Source organism: Pteropus medius, unplaced genomic scaffold, assembly GCF_902729225.1.
Source record: "Pteropus medius unplaced genomic scaffold, Ma_sr-lr_union100, whole genome shotgun sequence".
NCBI lineage: Eukaryota > Metazoa > Chordata > Mammalia > Chiroptera > Pteropodidae > Pteropus > Pteropus medius.
In genome coordinates this window covers 3,134,979-3,151,672 of record NW_024349801.1, presented here as the reverse complement: position 1 = coordinate 3,151,672, position 16,694 = coordinate 3,134,979, and the positions used below count along the sequence as shown (strand labels likewise).

Here is a 16,694-nt window from a genome sequence, read left to right as displayed (position 1 = left end):
AACTGCCGTCACTCCTAAATATGGAGTCATAAAAAATTACCATGCCATACTCAGCCAGACCTATACACAGCACAAAAATACATGTGTCATGTTGTGGGAGTGAGTACTTTCCGTGCGCCTGAGTTATGTGCAGAATGGCATTCCAACAGAGCAAGCTGCCACTCAGTGCCACCCAGGCCCCTTCTAACGGGCCACTGTGGTGACATTTACAGAAAATGCACAAACATCAAATAACTCCCCAGACTTAGGGCACAAACAGTGTTAAGCACTCAGTATGCAAATGTTTCTCTGAAGTTTCAAAGTTTACACCTTACAAAATTATATGCCATAGTACCATGCCATAACAGGCGGCACTGAGACATCTACTGAACAAAAGATCGATTCCTCTTGTAATCCCTAAGAGTCAAGGTCACACCGGCCAATCCAACAGGGAACTGCGTCTAGTGGTTCATCCTCAGATCAGAAAACGCCTCTCCTCCATGAATGGTTACAGCTCGGCCCAAGCAGCAACCATGTGCAAGAGTATCTCCCATTTCAATCCAGTGTGCCTTTGGCATTTGGCCTCACTTTTCCAAGTATTAAATCAATCAAACAAATTTGGAGCTTAGTAAGTATAATTTATCACATCGTATGGAAGAACTAGTAGCAGTCTCTAAAATTCAGGCAGTCTATCAAACCTATCAGACTGTGACCTTGTTTTATTTTTAAGTATTACTATTAATAAGAAAACTACCATTTGTGGAATGTTTATTCTATGCTATGCTCTGTGCATTTATTCCTCACAACGACATGGTGCAGATATCTTTAATCCCATTTTACAGATGAGAAAATCAAGACTTAGAAATCAAAAAACATACAAAGCTAATAGATGACAGTGCCAGAATTGAAAAAGAGGCTCTCTGGTCCCAGAACCCACACTTTCAACCACCAATTAAGACACTAAACTATACCAAATCAAGTCAGAGGTCTCTCGCTACAGAAATCTATGGGCCAAAAAACTGACCACTTATCCAACTAGCAGTCTTCAATTTCACACATCCTTTGCTGTACCCCTTGATTTTCCTACAAATCAGTCACATTCTCTCTATGTGCTGGTCCTCCCTCCTTGTGCACAAGCATATCAAGGCAGTCGTCAATCAGCAGTGAAGGAGCAGGGGGTCCACACAAGCTTCTGCTCCCACTTCTAGGGGTTCCTGGCTCCATTAGCGGTTGCTACATGGCTGTTAATAAAACCTGCCTCACTGTGAAGTCCAGAGAGCCTCAGACCATGAGCCCAACCACTTCACTGTAGAAACCACAGAACAGAGCACATGTGTTTCCACTTCCATACACACATTTCACACCCCAAGATTCACATACTTTACAATTATGGGGCATGGTCTGATTTCACCTAACTTGTTATTGCCCTTCTCAACAGAATTATAAAAATAACTCTGAATCATTTTGCTAAGATTCTTTTCTAGGATGTCAACCTTTCTCAGACACAGCTTTAAGATACATACACTAAGTGGGTTTAACTGAAGACCAAACACTGGCTACTTCTCTAAAGCAAGAGAAAACTGTTTGCATGCAAGTGTGCATGCACATACACTCTTATACATTTATGTATAAGATATATTACTTTTCATTCAACCAATATTTATTGATCACCTACTAAGTGCTTCGATACATAAAAAAACATATTAGTTATACACAAATTTTCATAGTGGCATTACTCTCAAGAGCAGAAACGTGTACACAACCCAAATGCCCATCAGTTAATGAATGAATAAACAAAATGTGGTACACCCAAACAGTGGAATATTATTCGGCCATAAAAAAGGATTGAATTCTGACACATGCTACAGAATGGATGAACCTTAAAAACATTACACTAAGTGTAAGCCAGTCATAAAAGAACAGGTATTGTAGGATTCCAGTTATGTGAAATATCTACAATAAGCAAATTTAAGAGATAAAAAGCAGATTAGAGATAACCAAGGACTAGGGGGAAGGAGGAATGTGGGATGAGTGGCACTGGGAATGGAGTCTTTTGGGAGTGATGGAAACACTCTAAATTTAATTAGCAGTGATGGTTGTACAACTCTGAATATGCTAAAAACCATGAAATTATACATTTCGAAAGGGTGATTTTTGTGCTATGTGAACAACGTCTGAAAATAGCTGAGTTCTATAAGTAGCCTGGCCTCCCTCTGTTTGTGGTTTGCAAGTCACAGATGACTAGCTAGGATGGTACCAGTTTTAAAAATAAATGGAGAGAGGGGTGCCAAAATCTTTCTTCCCTTGCCCAACTACAACTCCTCCAGGAGGTAAGGGAAGAAAGTGGAGTTCACCTATAGAAATGCCGGCTTTTAAGTGTGACAAGCTGGCCTAACCAAACCCTTGACTGGTAATCTGAATTGGAAGAGCAGACCTGGCTGGAGAAGGGGATAAAAGCACCTGAGCACTCACTACGCAGGCAGCTCCTCTCCCACAACTCCTGGCTCTGCTCACTATCACAGAGACGTCCCACCAGAGCGAGAAGCACCAGTGGGAGACTGGGGATGTGGGGAGGCGAGAGAAGTCCCACCAGAGGGAGACTGGGGGTGTGGGGAGGAGAGAAGGAACCAGGGCATGATCCCTTTGCCACCTCACCTCAGCACTTTCTCAGAAACCTCAGCATCTCCTCCAGCTCCAGATACCACCACCCCTGCAGCCTAGCAATGGATATGGCTTCTCACTGTCCCCACTGGTTTGGCTTTCTCTACCACAGGTGTGACCAATCTCCATGTCCTCCTGATTAGACCCTCGCTGATATACCAACCTTTGTCAAAGGAAAGATCTTTGCAAACACCAGATGCTAGCTGTAATGGGCTGAATGTCTGTGCCCTCCCCACCCCCAAAATTCATATACTAAAGCCCTAGCCCTCCTTGTGATGGCATTTGGAGGTGGGGCCTTCGGGGGTGGTTAAGTTCAGATAAGGTCATGAGGGTGGGGCCCCCATGATGGAATTAGTGCCTTTATTTTTTTTTTTTAAGGTTAACAGTGTTTTAAGGTTATAGTGTTTAATGTTTATGAAGTTAAATTTCTCCAACTAGCAAGATAACAGATGAATTACTAGGATTCAGGCTTCGTCCTAGGGAATGTTTATTGGGCATTCCCAATTACACAAGCCAAATGATTTCCAGCATTTCCCGTCTTTTTACTTTCATCATTTCCATCTTTGCCCAAAGTCATCTGGTTCTTCATGGACCACCATTGTGTGTCCAATGATGGAATGGTCTCCTGAGAGTACAATCAAAGAATCTTTAACAGATACATTAGCCACGCCATCTTTGCCAGCAGCCACACTGCCCAGGTTTCCAACATGCCTCTCTTGATTCTTTGGCCCATGATGCGTTTTGGATAGAGGATTAAAGTGAGGACCTGAACTGGTACAGCCTTGTATATTATCTCCAAACAGATGAACGTGGAATCCATGCTCGTCTTCAGTCAATCCTGTGATGGATCCCAAGACCACGACTGACCCATTTCCCTTCTGCTCAGAATAGATGGTACCCTGCCTGAGGCCATCGTCCTTCAGCACAAACACAGCCCTAGTAGCCATGACTCGCAGGGGCACACTCCAGTCTCAGCTCTGAAAGCAGCAGAAGACGCTACAGGAGACACCAAGGAGATCATTGCCTTCATAACAAGAAGAGAGAACTCTCTCCATGAGCAAGGAAAGGCCATGTGAGGGCACAGCAAGAAGACAGCTGTCTATGAAGCAGAAAAGGGGCCCTCGCCAGACACTGAATCCGCTGGCACCTTAATCTTGAAACTTCTAGCCTCCAGGACTGGGAGAAATCAATTTCAATGTCTGTTGTTTAAGCCCCCCAGTCTACGGTATTGTCATAGCAGTCTGAGCAGGCTAAAACACTAGCCTTTCTAGAGTTTCACTATTTCAAGGTTGCTTTTGGTGATAATCACAGATATACCTTCAATTATCATCCGCTCATTTGTTTAAATAGGAGGAAAAAGGTAATTCTTTCAATCTATTTCCTCTCCCTAGCCCGTCTGCAGGTCCTCCACTGTGAAACATGGTAAAAGCTTCTGTACTGTGAGTGACAGAGTAAGTAGGCAGATGCTGTCTTTGGTGTTTAACTCCCCTCAAACTCACATAGGTGCACACATTTAAAACACACCCACCCGCTTTTCTTCTTTATCCTCTAGAGGAAATGTAGTTAGGGAAGGGGAGAGTGTATATTTTATAAAAATAAAAAGTTAGTATATAGAATCTCTGTTGCCAAATCATTTTTTTTTTAAAAATCAGGGCATTTTGCAGGCACCTCCCACTGAAGAGAGACTGAAGGTATCTCAAACTATCTTTTAAAGCTAGTCATATACATCCAACATAAAATAAGGAAGCCAACAATAACTCTTCATTTAAGCTTTGGTCTTCTTGATGTTAGTAACCCTATGATTTTTCCTCTCATTTTCAAACTGTTATGATGTCAAGTAAATGCTGCCAGGCTGAAGAATGTGCATAAATGAAGACAATAAAAGATTACCAAGTGTCTATTTGTTGTCAAATGTGCTACAGAACCACCACCAAAATGGCAAAAACAAAATAAACTGAAAATGTCAAGCACTGGCCTGGCTCGTAGTTCTGAAAATCAGCAGCACCAGTGTGGAAAACAGCTTGCCAGGGCATGCTACAAGTGAACGCGGGTCACCCTACAACCTCATTCTACTCTTAGACATACACTTAATGGAAACGCATATACATGTTCACCACAAGATGCATAAAAGAATACTGACAGCAGCACCATTTGTAATAACCGGAAACTGGTAACTTTCCAATGCCCACTACCAGTTAAACCAGTGGCAAATTTCTATAATGGAATGTTATATAGCACCAAAATGAACAAACTATTACCATATGCAACATAGATGAATCTCACAAATAATGTTCTGTGAAAAAAGCCAGACACGAGAGTATATTCTGTAAGAGTCCATTTACATGATGTTCAAGCCTAGTAAACCTAATCTGTACTTGGGGGTGGGCACACGGGGCTTCTGCGAGGCTAACAGTGCTGATTCCTAGACCAGAGCACACAGGTACGTTTACTTTGTAAAATTCATCAAGCTGCATACGACTGTGTGCTTTTCTTTACATATTTTACTTTATTAAAGTTTACTTTATTAAAACTTTTTTAAAAGGCACTTTTACAAAAACCAAACTGGCATTTGGTCCCTTTGGGGCTATCAGCAGCATCTGGAGAGGCCGTCCTCTGAGTAGGCGGTGGATGTAGAGGTTCTCCGGCCTACAGGGTGCTGCCTGGGTGCTGGGTGCTGATGGCTGCATTTGGTCCCTGTTACACCCACACACAGGCACTGTGACAGCACTCAGGGTAGTGGCAGGACCTGCTGAGGTCACTCAGCTTCCACTGGCAGGAAAAGGCACAAGGAGGACAGGACTCGGAGCCTGTGCTCTTGTCTCCACACTCAGCGTCCAGTGCAGCACTGCTGCTAAACACGGGAACTCTAAGGCACCGCTTGTTCAAGGAGCCATTCAGTGACCTGTCCGTGAGCTCGTACAACCTGACCTCAGAACAGCTCTTACTTAACTACTCCAGGGCAGGCCCTGCTTTTCTTGCTGTTGTTTCTTCAGACAAGCGCATGCAAGGATGGGCTGGACACACTTGCTACATCAGAAAACTAACTCGAATCAGAACATCAGAAGTGAAAAAATACATATCATATAAATCAAAAGTCGCCAGCTAGCAGGAAGGAATACATCCTGCCTTCCCATGAGAAAAACCTGTTTAAAAGCCAAGAAAGGGACTCAATACAGATGCTTCGTTGGACTTTACTAATATGTAACCTTTCTCACTCTTGGTCTCTCAACTGTAAAACTGTCCTCACAGGAGTGAAAAATATTTATTAAAAAATGAATGCAGAAGGCCAGGCCAAATCCTGCTAACAAAATAAATTCAGTTCCTTGTAAACTCCTCCTGTACTTTTCAAGTGATACGAGCTCCATATCATGGGGATTCTCTCAGTCTCAGCAGATCCGCCTAGAAACAGAAAATCAGTCATTTTGGCTGAATCTCCTTACCTTTTCTTTCAGATCAATAAGGAAAAATTACAAAGAATAAACTGCCAGTGGTAGTCTTCTTTCAATAGCAGCCATTACGTCAGTGTGCTAATAACCAAGTCCAATTACAAGCAGCAGCAGCTCTAAGTAAAAATTCCACATGCTGTAACCTAGCCCACGATATCAATAGACTGACTTTAATAATTAGTCTACCTGCACTTTTCCACAGTTATATTGGGCCTCGTCAATAAAGCCTGCACAGCCCTGCTGAATAACAGGTGGGTGATGCTTTCATTCTGAAATAATCAGTAAAACTACAAAAGTTAATACCTACATGATTTGAATTGTTAAGGATCTAAGAGGCATTTTACATGCGTTTCCTTACTTCTGAAAGGGCAACAGACATTTTCAGATCAGTGAACAATGCTCAAAATCAGCATGAGACCCACCAGTAACCAAGGCCTCCAGCTGTGGTGCAGGGCCTCCTGGACCAGGGTCGCTGATGGGGCTGGGAGGGGTTAATGTAAATTGCAGATTCCTGAGTCCCATCTAAAACGTGCTATGAATCAGTCTTGATATTTGGATGAAGGCAAGAATGTGCATTTTAAAAGCTCTTGGTGCAGGAAGGTCCAGAATCGCTAACAGAGTAATAGAGAATGTATTCTCTGTGCGCTAAGCCATCTCTCCAGGCAGATGAGTCTCCTAGCCACTCCTGCTGGGAAATCTTGACTGTTTTAATAAAAGTGTTCATTCCAAGTGCAGATAAGGCCAGAAAAACTGCTTATTCCATGGGGCAGTTGGCCTGAAGTCTAGTACCTGCTACACTGTGAAGTGGCCACTGAATGAGTAAGCCCAGCACCCAAACAAGAATGCTGTGCCCTGGAGGAGTGCCGGGAAATAGGCCCCCACACACGAAGTGTGGGGTTGCCGAGACAAGGGAGAACAAGGCACGAAGTGAAAGGCTTTAGGAACACATGCACCCTTTTACTTTGCAAGTCTACTTTTAGGCTATTTTGAACTTTTCTAAAGGAGTAAGAAAAATGAACCTAACAAAATGAAAATAAGTACAATGTTCCTGATTGGGAAAAGTGAGGATGAGAAAAATGTCCATTCTCCTAAATGCAATCTATAAATGAAAGCAATCTGATCAAAATCTCATTGGAATATTTAAAAATAGAACTTGAAAAACTGATTCTGAAGCTCATAAAAAAAATAAGTGCATGACAAAGAAATTTTTTAAGTAAATGGGAAAAACCCTCCAGCTATCAAAACATACAATAAAGCCATAATGACTAAAATAGAGTGATACTTAAAATAAGCACAAACAAAAGATCGATGAATCAGAAGAAAACCCGAAAATAATCAGACTTTTCTCTGTGTGTGTGTGTGTGTGTGTGTGTGAGAGAGAGAGAGAGAGAGAGAGAGAGAGAGAGAGAGAGAGAGAGAGAGAGGGAGGAGGAGGAGGGAGGGAGGGAGGGAGAGGGGGAGAGAGAGAGAGTTTGCACATGTGCATGCATGTACGCATGGAAGCACTGGCTTCTCTGGCCCACTTTGCAAGTACACATGCATGTACATACACAGTCTTTTTTTCTCAGGCATGTGCTGTTCCGCATCATATCTTTGTATAAATTTTTGTACAAGCTTTTCGATACGAAATGAGAGCAAGTATTTCTTTAAGGTATATTCCTAAAAGTGAACTGGGGTCAAAGGGTATGCACATTTAAAATTATGATAGAATGACAGAGGTTGCCAACATTCTGACCAGCACAAGTCCCTGTTTTCCCAACCCTCACCAACAATGAATAGGACTCCATTTTTTCGTGTTTATTTGTGACTGCCTCTTTATGTCCTTTGCTCGGTTTTCTGTCAAGCCGCTCATTGCTTATTTCCTTACAGGTTATTTTGAACACAAGCTCACTACACTGTTGGTACTTTCTCCCCGCCTGTCACTATTCTCAACTTTCCTGTGGCATCATTTCCCATACAAAAACTGTAATATTTTATATAGTCATATCTGTCCATCTCGTGTGTCTCCTGGTTCACTAACTGACAGGAAGTCCTGCCCAAGATATGCATTTCCTGTGCACGGCAGGTTGTAGATAACTAACTCCAAGAGAAGGTGCTATGCCAGACGTGCATTCTCCTTGATCATCTTAAGGACAACACCTGGGGCAGGGTGGGAGGAAGGGCTGTGGTGTGGGGGTGGTCAAGGCACCAAGCATTTTAGGAAGGCTGGAGCTCAGAGCCCAAGATGAACAAGGGTGGGAGACAACAAAGACAGAGAAATGGACATCTGTCATCAAATAATACCTCATGCATACTATTTATGATTTTTTGCATCCCATCATGGGCTTTAAAAACTGAACAAGCCTCAAACATAAATCATCCCATAACCATAAATATGTGAAACAGCAGTAAGTAAACTTTGCTGAGCAGCAGAAACAAAAGAATTAAGCTGGTCATTTAAAATCTCCTGACAAAATAAAAGGCAGAACTAGGAACAGACCATGCATTTCCCAACTTCCAGATCTGTAATCAACAGAATCTACCTTTCTAGTTGGACAAACACTCCCACGTGGACCTCAGAGACCATGGATTCTGGGGAAATGCAGCCATCACACCCCGGCCACTGAAGGGAACAGCTCAAAGCAACATTCTGCCGGTCTCTCAGCTCATCTCATCCAAAAAGGACCAGAGACAACTGGTTCTTTTTTGAAAAATGGTGATTTAGACAAAAAATAAAGCACATAATGTTTTCCCTATCCTAGACGTCTACCTAGACTAAAATTAAGGGGTTAAGAATGGCAACTGAATTTTATCTTTGTAGTTTCAAATTAGTTTTTAATAGGTTCTACACTATACCTTTAAAAAAGTTCTCACAGTTTAATTACAATAAGCATTCAAGTAATGAGAGACATGTTTATCATGGACAATTTCTGATTTAGGACAGATGCCTCAAATGCTAGCGTAAACATAATTGAGCTGACAGCACCGGAAGGCAGCTGGAGTCGCACGCTGAGGCAAGGGCAGTTGTCTTTGGCTGGCTGAGGGGACAGTGGCCACAGAAAACTGTTCTAAGGGCATTACCCGAGTGACCATGCATCAATAATGCCTGCCTGCTTCCTCGGAACAAACACTCAACACATGTTACAGAAACAGAAAAATATAAAGGCCAAGAAAAAACATGCATGTCGAAAAAAGCTTAGAATGTCACGGTAGGAGCACCCCACAGAAGTGCCATTGTCAACACCAGGCCTCGCTGAGTAGCTATTAGATTGTACATATTCTTTAACGAGGAACTTCACTGTCCCTCACTCAAATGATGGACTATGCAGCCAAGGCTGATAAAAATGCTATGACAATATCAAGAATCAATTCACTAACAATGAACAAACAAGCAAATAAATAAAAATGAGCTCTAAAAAAAATAATTGACACAAAGCAAGACAACACAGATTGCATGCTCTGGGCCTAAATACTCTTTAAATTAAGGAGAAAAATGACTACATTTCAACATGTATATAATGACATCAATTTTAATATGAAAATAATTTCTTGACTGCTGTGCCTAAGATAACGAAGCTGTCCCAAAGCAAGTGAGAGGAAGGGAACTGAAGCCAGTTATCAGTAATGCAGGCCGAGGCTCGTTCTGCTTCTCATTTCATCCAGATTGTTAGAGTCCTTCTCCAGCAGGTCAGCCAGGCGTGGGGACTCTATTTACACTTTCCACCTGCACAGCGAACTCTTTACATCGTTAGTTCCACTCCAGGCCTGAAGCCCATCAAATCAGGCCTCCACAGTCTGGTACAGTTCTCCTAAGAGGTCATCATCAAACAACCGAGCACATCCTCCAGGGAAGGAGGCTCCTCTCTGATGAAGGTCCCAGGACCTAAAGACACTTTGTGCCACTACTGAATTCCACAATGCAGCTGCCTGCTCCACGGAGGCTGAGAAACTCTGGTTTGCTGTCTTAACAGTGGAGAGAAGGCACCCTGCAATATGGAGCACACAGCCTGGCAATCAGGCGTGCACACCCCAGAAGAATGAAGCCAACTAACTCTATTTTCAATCTGTCACACTCCTAGGTTTCTTCTCGTAAATAATTTATAAGCAGACATACCGTCTGTCTCTTCCACACAGAGTTAGGAGTGCAGCACTGACCTTTGACACGGCGGTGAAGTGCAGTGGTAAATGTGACAACCACATACCAGTATCACTGACATGCAGAAATCAGGCTCCAAAGATGGGTGAGCCTGGTTTATTGAAGAGCAATATAAAGGCTTTCCCCGTCCTTCCTCTTAACAGCTCCACTGTTTCTATGTCAACTAGACCTAGAAAGAGCACTCCCTTTTAGTAGTAAATACCATAGTTCCATTCCAGCAAGCTAAAACTCAGAGCTGTTTCTAAGGAAATACAGACGGCTCACAAAGAGAACTATATTACAATGTGATCAATGTAGATGCAGATAAGGGAAGAATGAGAATATAAGCCCGGATTCAGCACTGCTCCTAGCAATTCTGGTAACACCTTCAACAAAGCCAGGCATCAAGGCAGCTGTGGCCAGGCCAGGCTCTTCTGTAAAGGGTACAGAGAAAACATGAGCTCTTCCTTTACTGCAGTTACCAGGCACGCTGGTTTCTCGGGACTCTGCAATCTGTGCTCCTTGGAGCCCTGGAATTCTGTGAGATCTCATTCCGTCACTGTGAACTCGGAATGCTGGTACGGGACAAGAGCTGGGCCCAGGAGGTTAGGTTCGCCACCCAGCGCCTTACCTGACTTGCTCCCAGGTCTTGGTGGCCAAATGCAGGACCCAGAGATCCTTGTAGTGGTAAAACTGCTCTCCGTTGGGAGAAGCAAACTCTCCCCCGAAGATCCACAGCTGCCCGCCGCATTGAGGCACCACTACAGCCTATGAAAACAAAGGTTGACAGGTCAGAGCACAGCCAAACAGCTCTCAGCTGCCTCCACAAGTGGAGACCAAGGTCTGCACTGTCCACCAGAGCATGGCACGTGATAGTCTCGGCCAGCACCCACACTCCTGCCTTTAAGGGGAAAACTCCTGAAAAATCCCTCATTGACGAATTCTCCTAAGCCAAAACCTAATAAAATTACTTTCATGCATTCCTAAGTTGTAAAGTGAACATCTACTTATACTTAAGACAAACCTGTATTTCATTAAAACGGACAAAATTGCCAAAAGTTAAAAATAGTCATAACACAAATTGATAGAGTATTTTTATTAAATATCTAAAATAAAGCTTTTTACCTGCCCTCATTAGTCCCTTTCCTAGCTATTAAGCACTGTACATGTAAAACCGCACACATAAATAAAACGTGTGTAATATGTAATGTTTACATAACATTATTAACATTTATTTTTAAAAGATTTAAACATAACAGGAAGCAGTGAAGACAATGCCTTTTGGGCCACACGCACGAGAAGCTCTAGCACAATAGAGGCCAGAGTGGCACAAAAGCCATGCCGACCTGGCACCGTGCCAATCGGACTTTCCAGACTCACATGTGCATATTTCAAATTATTACTAGGCTTAGCAGAATATCAAAACACTCACAGAACAAATGGTCCATGGGCACATCTCATGAACCAATGTGACTAAAGTAGGGAAATGGCTGAGAATAGGTACTCTAGGGCTCACATCCCACGAGAATTACACTTCACATTCCCAAGGTTACTCACTAATTCAACAAAATTGAAGCAAGAACACCAAACATCCCAGACCCTACATTAGTATCAGAAATATAAGGATAAAAACACACAACTCTGCCCAAGCCATTTTGGTGTTCCTACAGTGACCACATAGTTGAGGTTTCCATCACCCCACTGAAAGCTCCATCTCTATGAGGCGAGGGTAACATTCCAGACTCCAGGCTGGGGATTGCCATGAGAGATCCTTCGTAAAGAAGAAAAGCAGGTCAAAGCATATGATTTAAAACGCCTTTCCAGAAGAGGAAAATACTACGTAAGGGAACATCTTTCAGGTAGTCAAGATAAGAGTGGATCTTAATTCACATAAAATAACTTCCATAACTATAAATACAAGAAACACAGATTTGGGGAATTTTAAAGGCAATTCATACACTATCTAGTCTAGAGCTTTTGAACTTATTTGTTGGCTTTTTTTTTTTAAACTGAAGTAAAGACTAAATGGTAACACACATAAAAATGGACTCTTCTCCTAGAACTCTAGGTCAGCCTTCTTTTTAACCAAAACATTCGAATGCTAAGCCCTAACCTCATCTCAGAATGTCCTCCCTGTAGCCAGGGCAGGAGACTTGGGTCAGACGCTGCTGGGTTCTAGGATGCTCCTGAGCATTCTTCTGCGTGAATACCTACCTGCCCTCCAGAGAAAAGCTCACGCTGGGCGGGTCAGAAGCCGGTCCTCAGGAGACTTCATCCACAGGCACTCTCTGAGCACCCCAAAGCTCCCGCTGCAGCCTGGCACCTAAAAATGCTGCAGAACCACGGCTCTGTCACCTATGCTACTCCTGCCCTGGACTAAGTGGAGGGTCCTGGTGGCATCCTGAGAATGACACAGCCCTCTCTCCACTCCCATTTTCAGTCAGTTTTGTGTACATCATCTCAGCACAGATAAATGACCTATAAAGAAACAAGCCAGTTTCCTATCACTCTAAAACCCCAGTTCTATCAAAAAGAAACTGATCATTTCAAATCTTTAAAGCAGATACGAAGAGTATTAGCTCAGGCCCAAACCTAACACATTTTTTGAGTTTAATGAAGTTGGTGATACATTTGTGCTGCACAATACAATGCAGTTAAGATATATCTTAGAAGGCATAGTGAAAGATATCACTGAACACCCAGAGCATTCATTAGAGACCCAAGAAAGGCCTAGGGCTACACAACCCTAGAGGAAGTCTCAAAAGGATCAAGATGATATGCAAGTGACTTAACCACTTGCCAAGACAAAATGCATCAATCACTGATAAATGAAAACAAAATCCAGTCAACAGGTGGCATTCATAAAGTCCTGCATCTAATTACACAGTTCTAGGGAGAAAATGGGACTCACAAGGAGAAAGATCAGTAAATAGAAAGACACCCAGAATTGACAGAGATAAGAAAATTAGCAGACGAGAACTTGAAAACAGTTATAAATATGTCCAAAAAATTTAAAAGAAAACATGAACATAATAGACATAGAAACAATAATCAAGAACCAAATAACTTCTAGAGCTGAAAAATATCATATATAAAATAAATAATTCACGAGTTCAGAGCATATCCACTGACCTTGAAGAGTAATAAAAACTATCAAAATGAAGCCAAAAGAGAAATGGACCGGGTCAGGGGAAGGGGTGCAGAGGGAGAGAAAAAGACAGACTGACTGCCCTGTTAGACATTAAACAGTCTAACATACATGTACTGGATTCCCATAAAATCAGAAAGGTACATCAAAATCAAATTGCTGAAAAACCAAAGATAAAAATAAAATCTTTTAAGCCGCCTGTGGCGGGAAGAGAAGACACACTGAATACATAAGAATTAAGGTAAGAATGACCACTGACCTCTCATTAGAACAATATAATCCAGAAAACAAAACAACTTTCAAATGCTGAAACAGTTGTCAACCTAAAATGCTATAGCTAGCAAAAATATCCTATAAAATGAATATAAAATGAAGATATTTTCACTTAGGAAAAAAAGCTGAAAATAATTTGTAGTCAGCAGACCTGCACTTCAAGAAATGGTAAATGAAATTATAAGCTGAAGGAAAATATTGCCATATAAAAACATAAATCTACACAAAGGAAAAATGGGTGTTAGAATGGTAGATTTATAAATCAATATAATATTTTCCCTTCTCATTTTAAAATTACTTTAATAATTGTCTAAGAGAAACCAGTAACATTGTATTGTGGGGCTTCTAATATATATGGAAATAAAATATATGACAACAGCACACAGGATGAAAGAATAAAATGTAGGTATTCTATTGTAAGGTTCTTTCAGTTTATGAGACGTGGCAAAATATCATTTGGAGACAGCCTATCTTAAGTTAAAGATGTATACTGCAAACTCACAGCAACCACTAAAACAAAAACAAAAATGGATAGCTAACAGGCCAACGAGGAAGACAAAAAGAGGATATTAAAATATAATCGACCCAAAAGAAGGTAGAGAAAAAGAGAAAAGGGAATACAGAACAAAAGGGACCAATAGAAAACAAACAATATCAAAAACATTACTGACAGCCATATTACTAATCATATTAAATTTAACAGATAAATACACTGATTAAAAAGCAAAATGGATATAAAAATAAGACCCAACTCACAATGGATATAAAAATAAGACCCAACTACAGTGCTGTTTACAAGAAAATACTGTAACTATAAAGACAAATAGGATAAGATTTAAAGGATGGAAAAAATATACCACATAAATACTAATCCTAAGAAATTTGGGGTGGCTGTGCTAACGGTAGACAAAAACTTCAGAAGATTATCAGGGATAAGTTAGTAAGGATATGGAAGATATGAACGTATCCTGAGGACACTATATCCACCAACTAGAGATTGTACGTTCTTTTCAAATACACACAGAACATGTACCAAAAATAGATCATGTTAGGCCATAGTATAAGTCTCAAAAATTTGAAAGGATTAAAATCACATGAAGTGATCTTTGACTACAACAGAATTAGAAATGAATAACAAAAAGATATCTGGGATATCCCTAAGTAATTGTAAATTAAACAACACACTTTTAAATACTGTTATCCATGAGTCAAAGAAGACATCTACAAGCAAATTAGGTCATTTAAATCTGAATGATAATAAAACACATCAAAATTTGTGGGAATGCAGCTAAATCAGTGCTTAGAGGGAAATGTACAGCTTTAAGTGCTTATATTAGAAAAGAAGGTTTAAAATAAATGGAGATTTAAAATAAATGATCTATGTTTCCATTGTAAGAAGCTAGAAAAGGCAAATTAAACCCAAAGAGGAAGGAAACAAAGAAGAAATTATTGAAAAAGAAAAATGTTTAAACAATAGAGAGAAGGAAAATCAATGAACTCGATGTCAAAAAGAAAAGAAAAACTACAAATACTTTAACTAAATATAACTTCTGTTTGGAATCTAGTGCTGAAATTTTTAAGTCACCTGGAACTTTCTCAAACTTCTTTCAAAAACAATTTTAAAATTGCTACATGAGAGGTAATGTAGGCAAATTATTTCCCTTACAACTTCAAGCCAGAACCATCTGTTAAAGATTAAAATGTGGACGGCATCTCAATTACCTAATACAACCCCAGTCATTGGATATAATTAGAAAATTCAAGTTAAATCAAGCAAATGGCTGGTCACTAGTGTGCTGGTCACACAGCAAAGTTACACTGACACTCAGGGTTCACGCTTCCAGTTCACATCAATACAAAGAAAGAAGCTCTTCAAATGTACCAGTTAAAGATAAATCATAATAAAATACAAGTGTCATTTCTGCTAATTATTTAAATCCTTAAGGAAATACATAATTTTAAAAAATCTTTTCACTTGTCACGCCCAAAGACAAAGAAAATAGATTTTAGGGTAAAATAAATTCATTTTTTCTTTCTTTCCAAAGAAAAAGCACACGTATTACACATCTGGTTAGCGCTTTATTTTCTAGAGTTCTCGATGACGCTTAAACTAAAACATCTTTATTACTATTTTTTATGGAAAACTAGTTTCCACACATGTTCTGACAACAAAGTCACACTATTGTCAAAATATAGTTCATTCACCTTCGACAAGGTATGTTTTAAAATTCTAATATTTCAAATAATCTGCCCTATTCAAATATTTTCAACCAAGTCTTTGTGGGTAAAAACAATTACGCAGCTACTATACCAAAGTAACAAGAAAAAAACAGAAAAAGAAAAACTTCTTGGATAAGAAAAAAATATGGATGAAATGCCTAATTTGGAGACTAGCGATCTCAGTATTTCCTGAGTGAACAAGTCTAGGAGTCCTGCAATACCTGCTCAGATGGAATGTAATAAAGCTATAATTTTTTGGAGTAACACTTTCGGCAGCTCAAATGGACACTGTCAGAAGAATTCTCCTTATTTCATGAATAAACATTTTATATATAACAACTCTTCTCCATAAACTACTTACTGCTCATTAATGCACAAAGGCCAATAAGAACACAGATGCCTTTTTTTTTATTAACCATATGGAACTTTTCACTTTATGAGAGAATACATTGTTTCAAGTGTTTTAGTTATTACTTTGAGAGAAACAAACATCAGGTGAATAAGACGACAGGAACTAACGATGTTCACCTCCTCCTCCTTACTCAGGCCTCGATTTTCAAGTCTTGCTCCCTGCATCCTCAAAAGTCCAGGCCCCAGAGTTTGAACACTCCCTTCTTCTCTCTTAGGTCATTCGGTCACACATTAGGTAGACATTATGACACTTTACTTTCTCTCACTGAGCTGTATTCATTTCAGAAAATGCCATCTAAACTCTCAAGATCCTGATCCAAAATTCAGGATCTAGGAGAATGAAGGGTGTACATATAAGCTTTCTCTTTCTACTCTTTTTGCCTGCTAAATGATTAAAGAGAAGATAAAAAAAAAAAAAAAATTAATTTAAAAAAAAAATAAA

General features: G+C 40.4%; 2 protein-coding genes and 1 long non-coding RNA gene across 4 annotated transcripts in view; all 3 read right to left on the bottom strand.

Annotated features, from left to right (window-relative positions):
* The window catches only part of KLHDC4 (kelch domain containing 4), a 50,711-nt gene that overhangs the window by 20,983 nt on the left and 13,034 nt on the right, over window positions 1-16,694 (bottom strand). For both annotated transcript variants that reach the window (XM_039888711.1, XM_039888712.1), the window contains one exon: window positions 10,832-10,968. In XM_039888711.1, coding sequence (XP_039744645.1) covers window positions 10,832-10,968 — 137 coding nt within the window. The remainder of the gene's footprint in view (window positions 1-10,831; window positions 10,969-16,694) is intronic.
* LOC120622911 (superoxide dismutase [Cu-Zn]-like) lies at window positions 1,618-7,480 on the bottom strand. Its single transcript, XM_039888713.1, has one exon. The coding sequence runs from the start codon at window positions 3,585-3,587 to the stop codon at window positions 3,192-3,194; it is 396 nt and encodes a 131-aa protein (XP_039744647.1). The 5' UTR covers window positions 3,588-7,480; the 3' UTR covers window positions 1,618-3,191.
* Window positions 10,975-16,694, bottom strand: part of LOC120622912 (uncharacterized) — an 8,505-nt gene continuing 2,785 nt past the window's right edge. The window contains exon 3 of the long non-coding RNA XR_005658591.1: window positions 10,975-13,671. This is a non-coding gene — a long non-coding RNA (uncharacterized LOC120622912). The remainder of the gene's footprint in view (window positions 13,672-16,694) is intronic.

Bases quoted from the DNA above. Each gene is read 5' to 3' on its own strand.
- LOC120622911 (XM_039888713.1), bottom strand. From the start codon at position 3,587: ATGGCTACTAGGGCTGTGTTTGTGCTGAAGGACGATGGCCTCAGGCAG.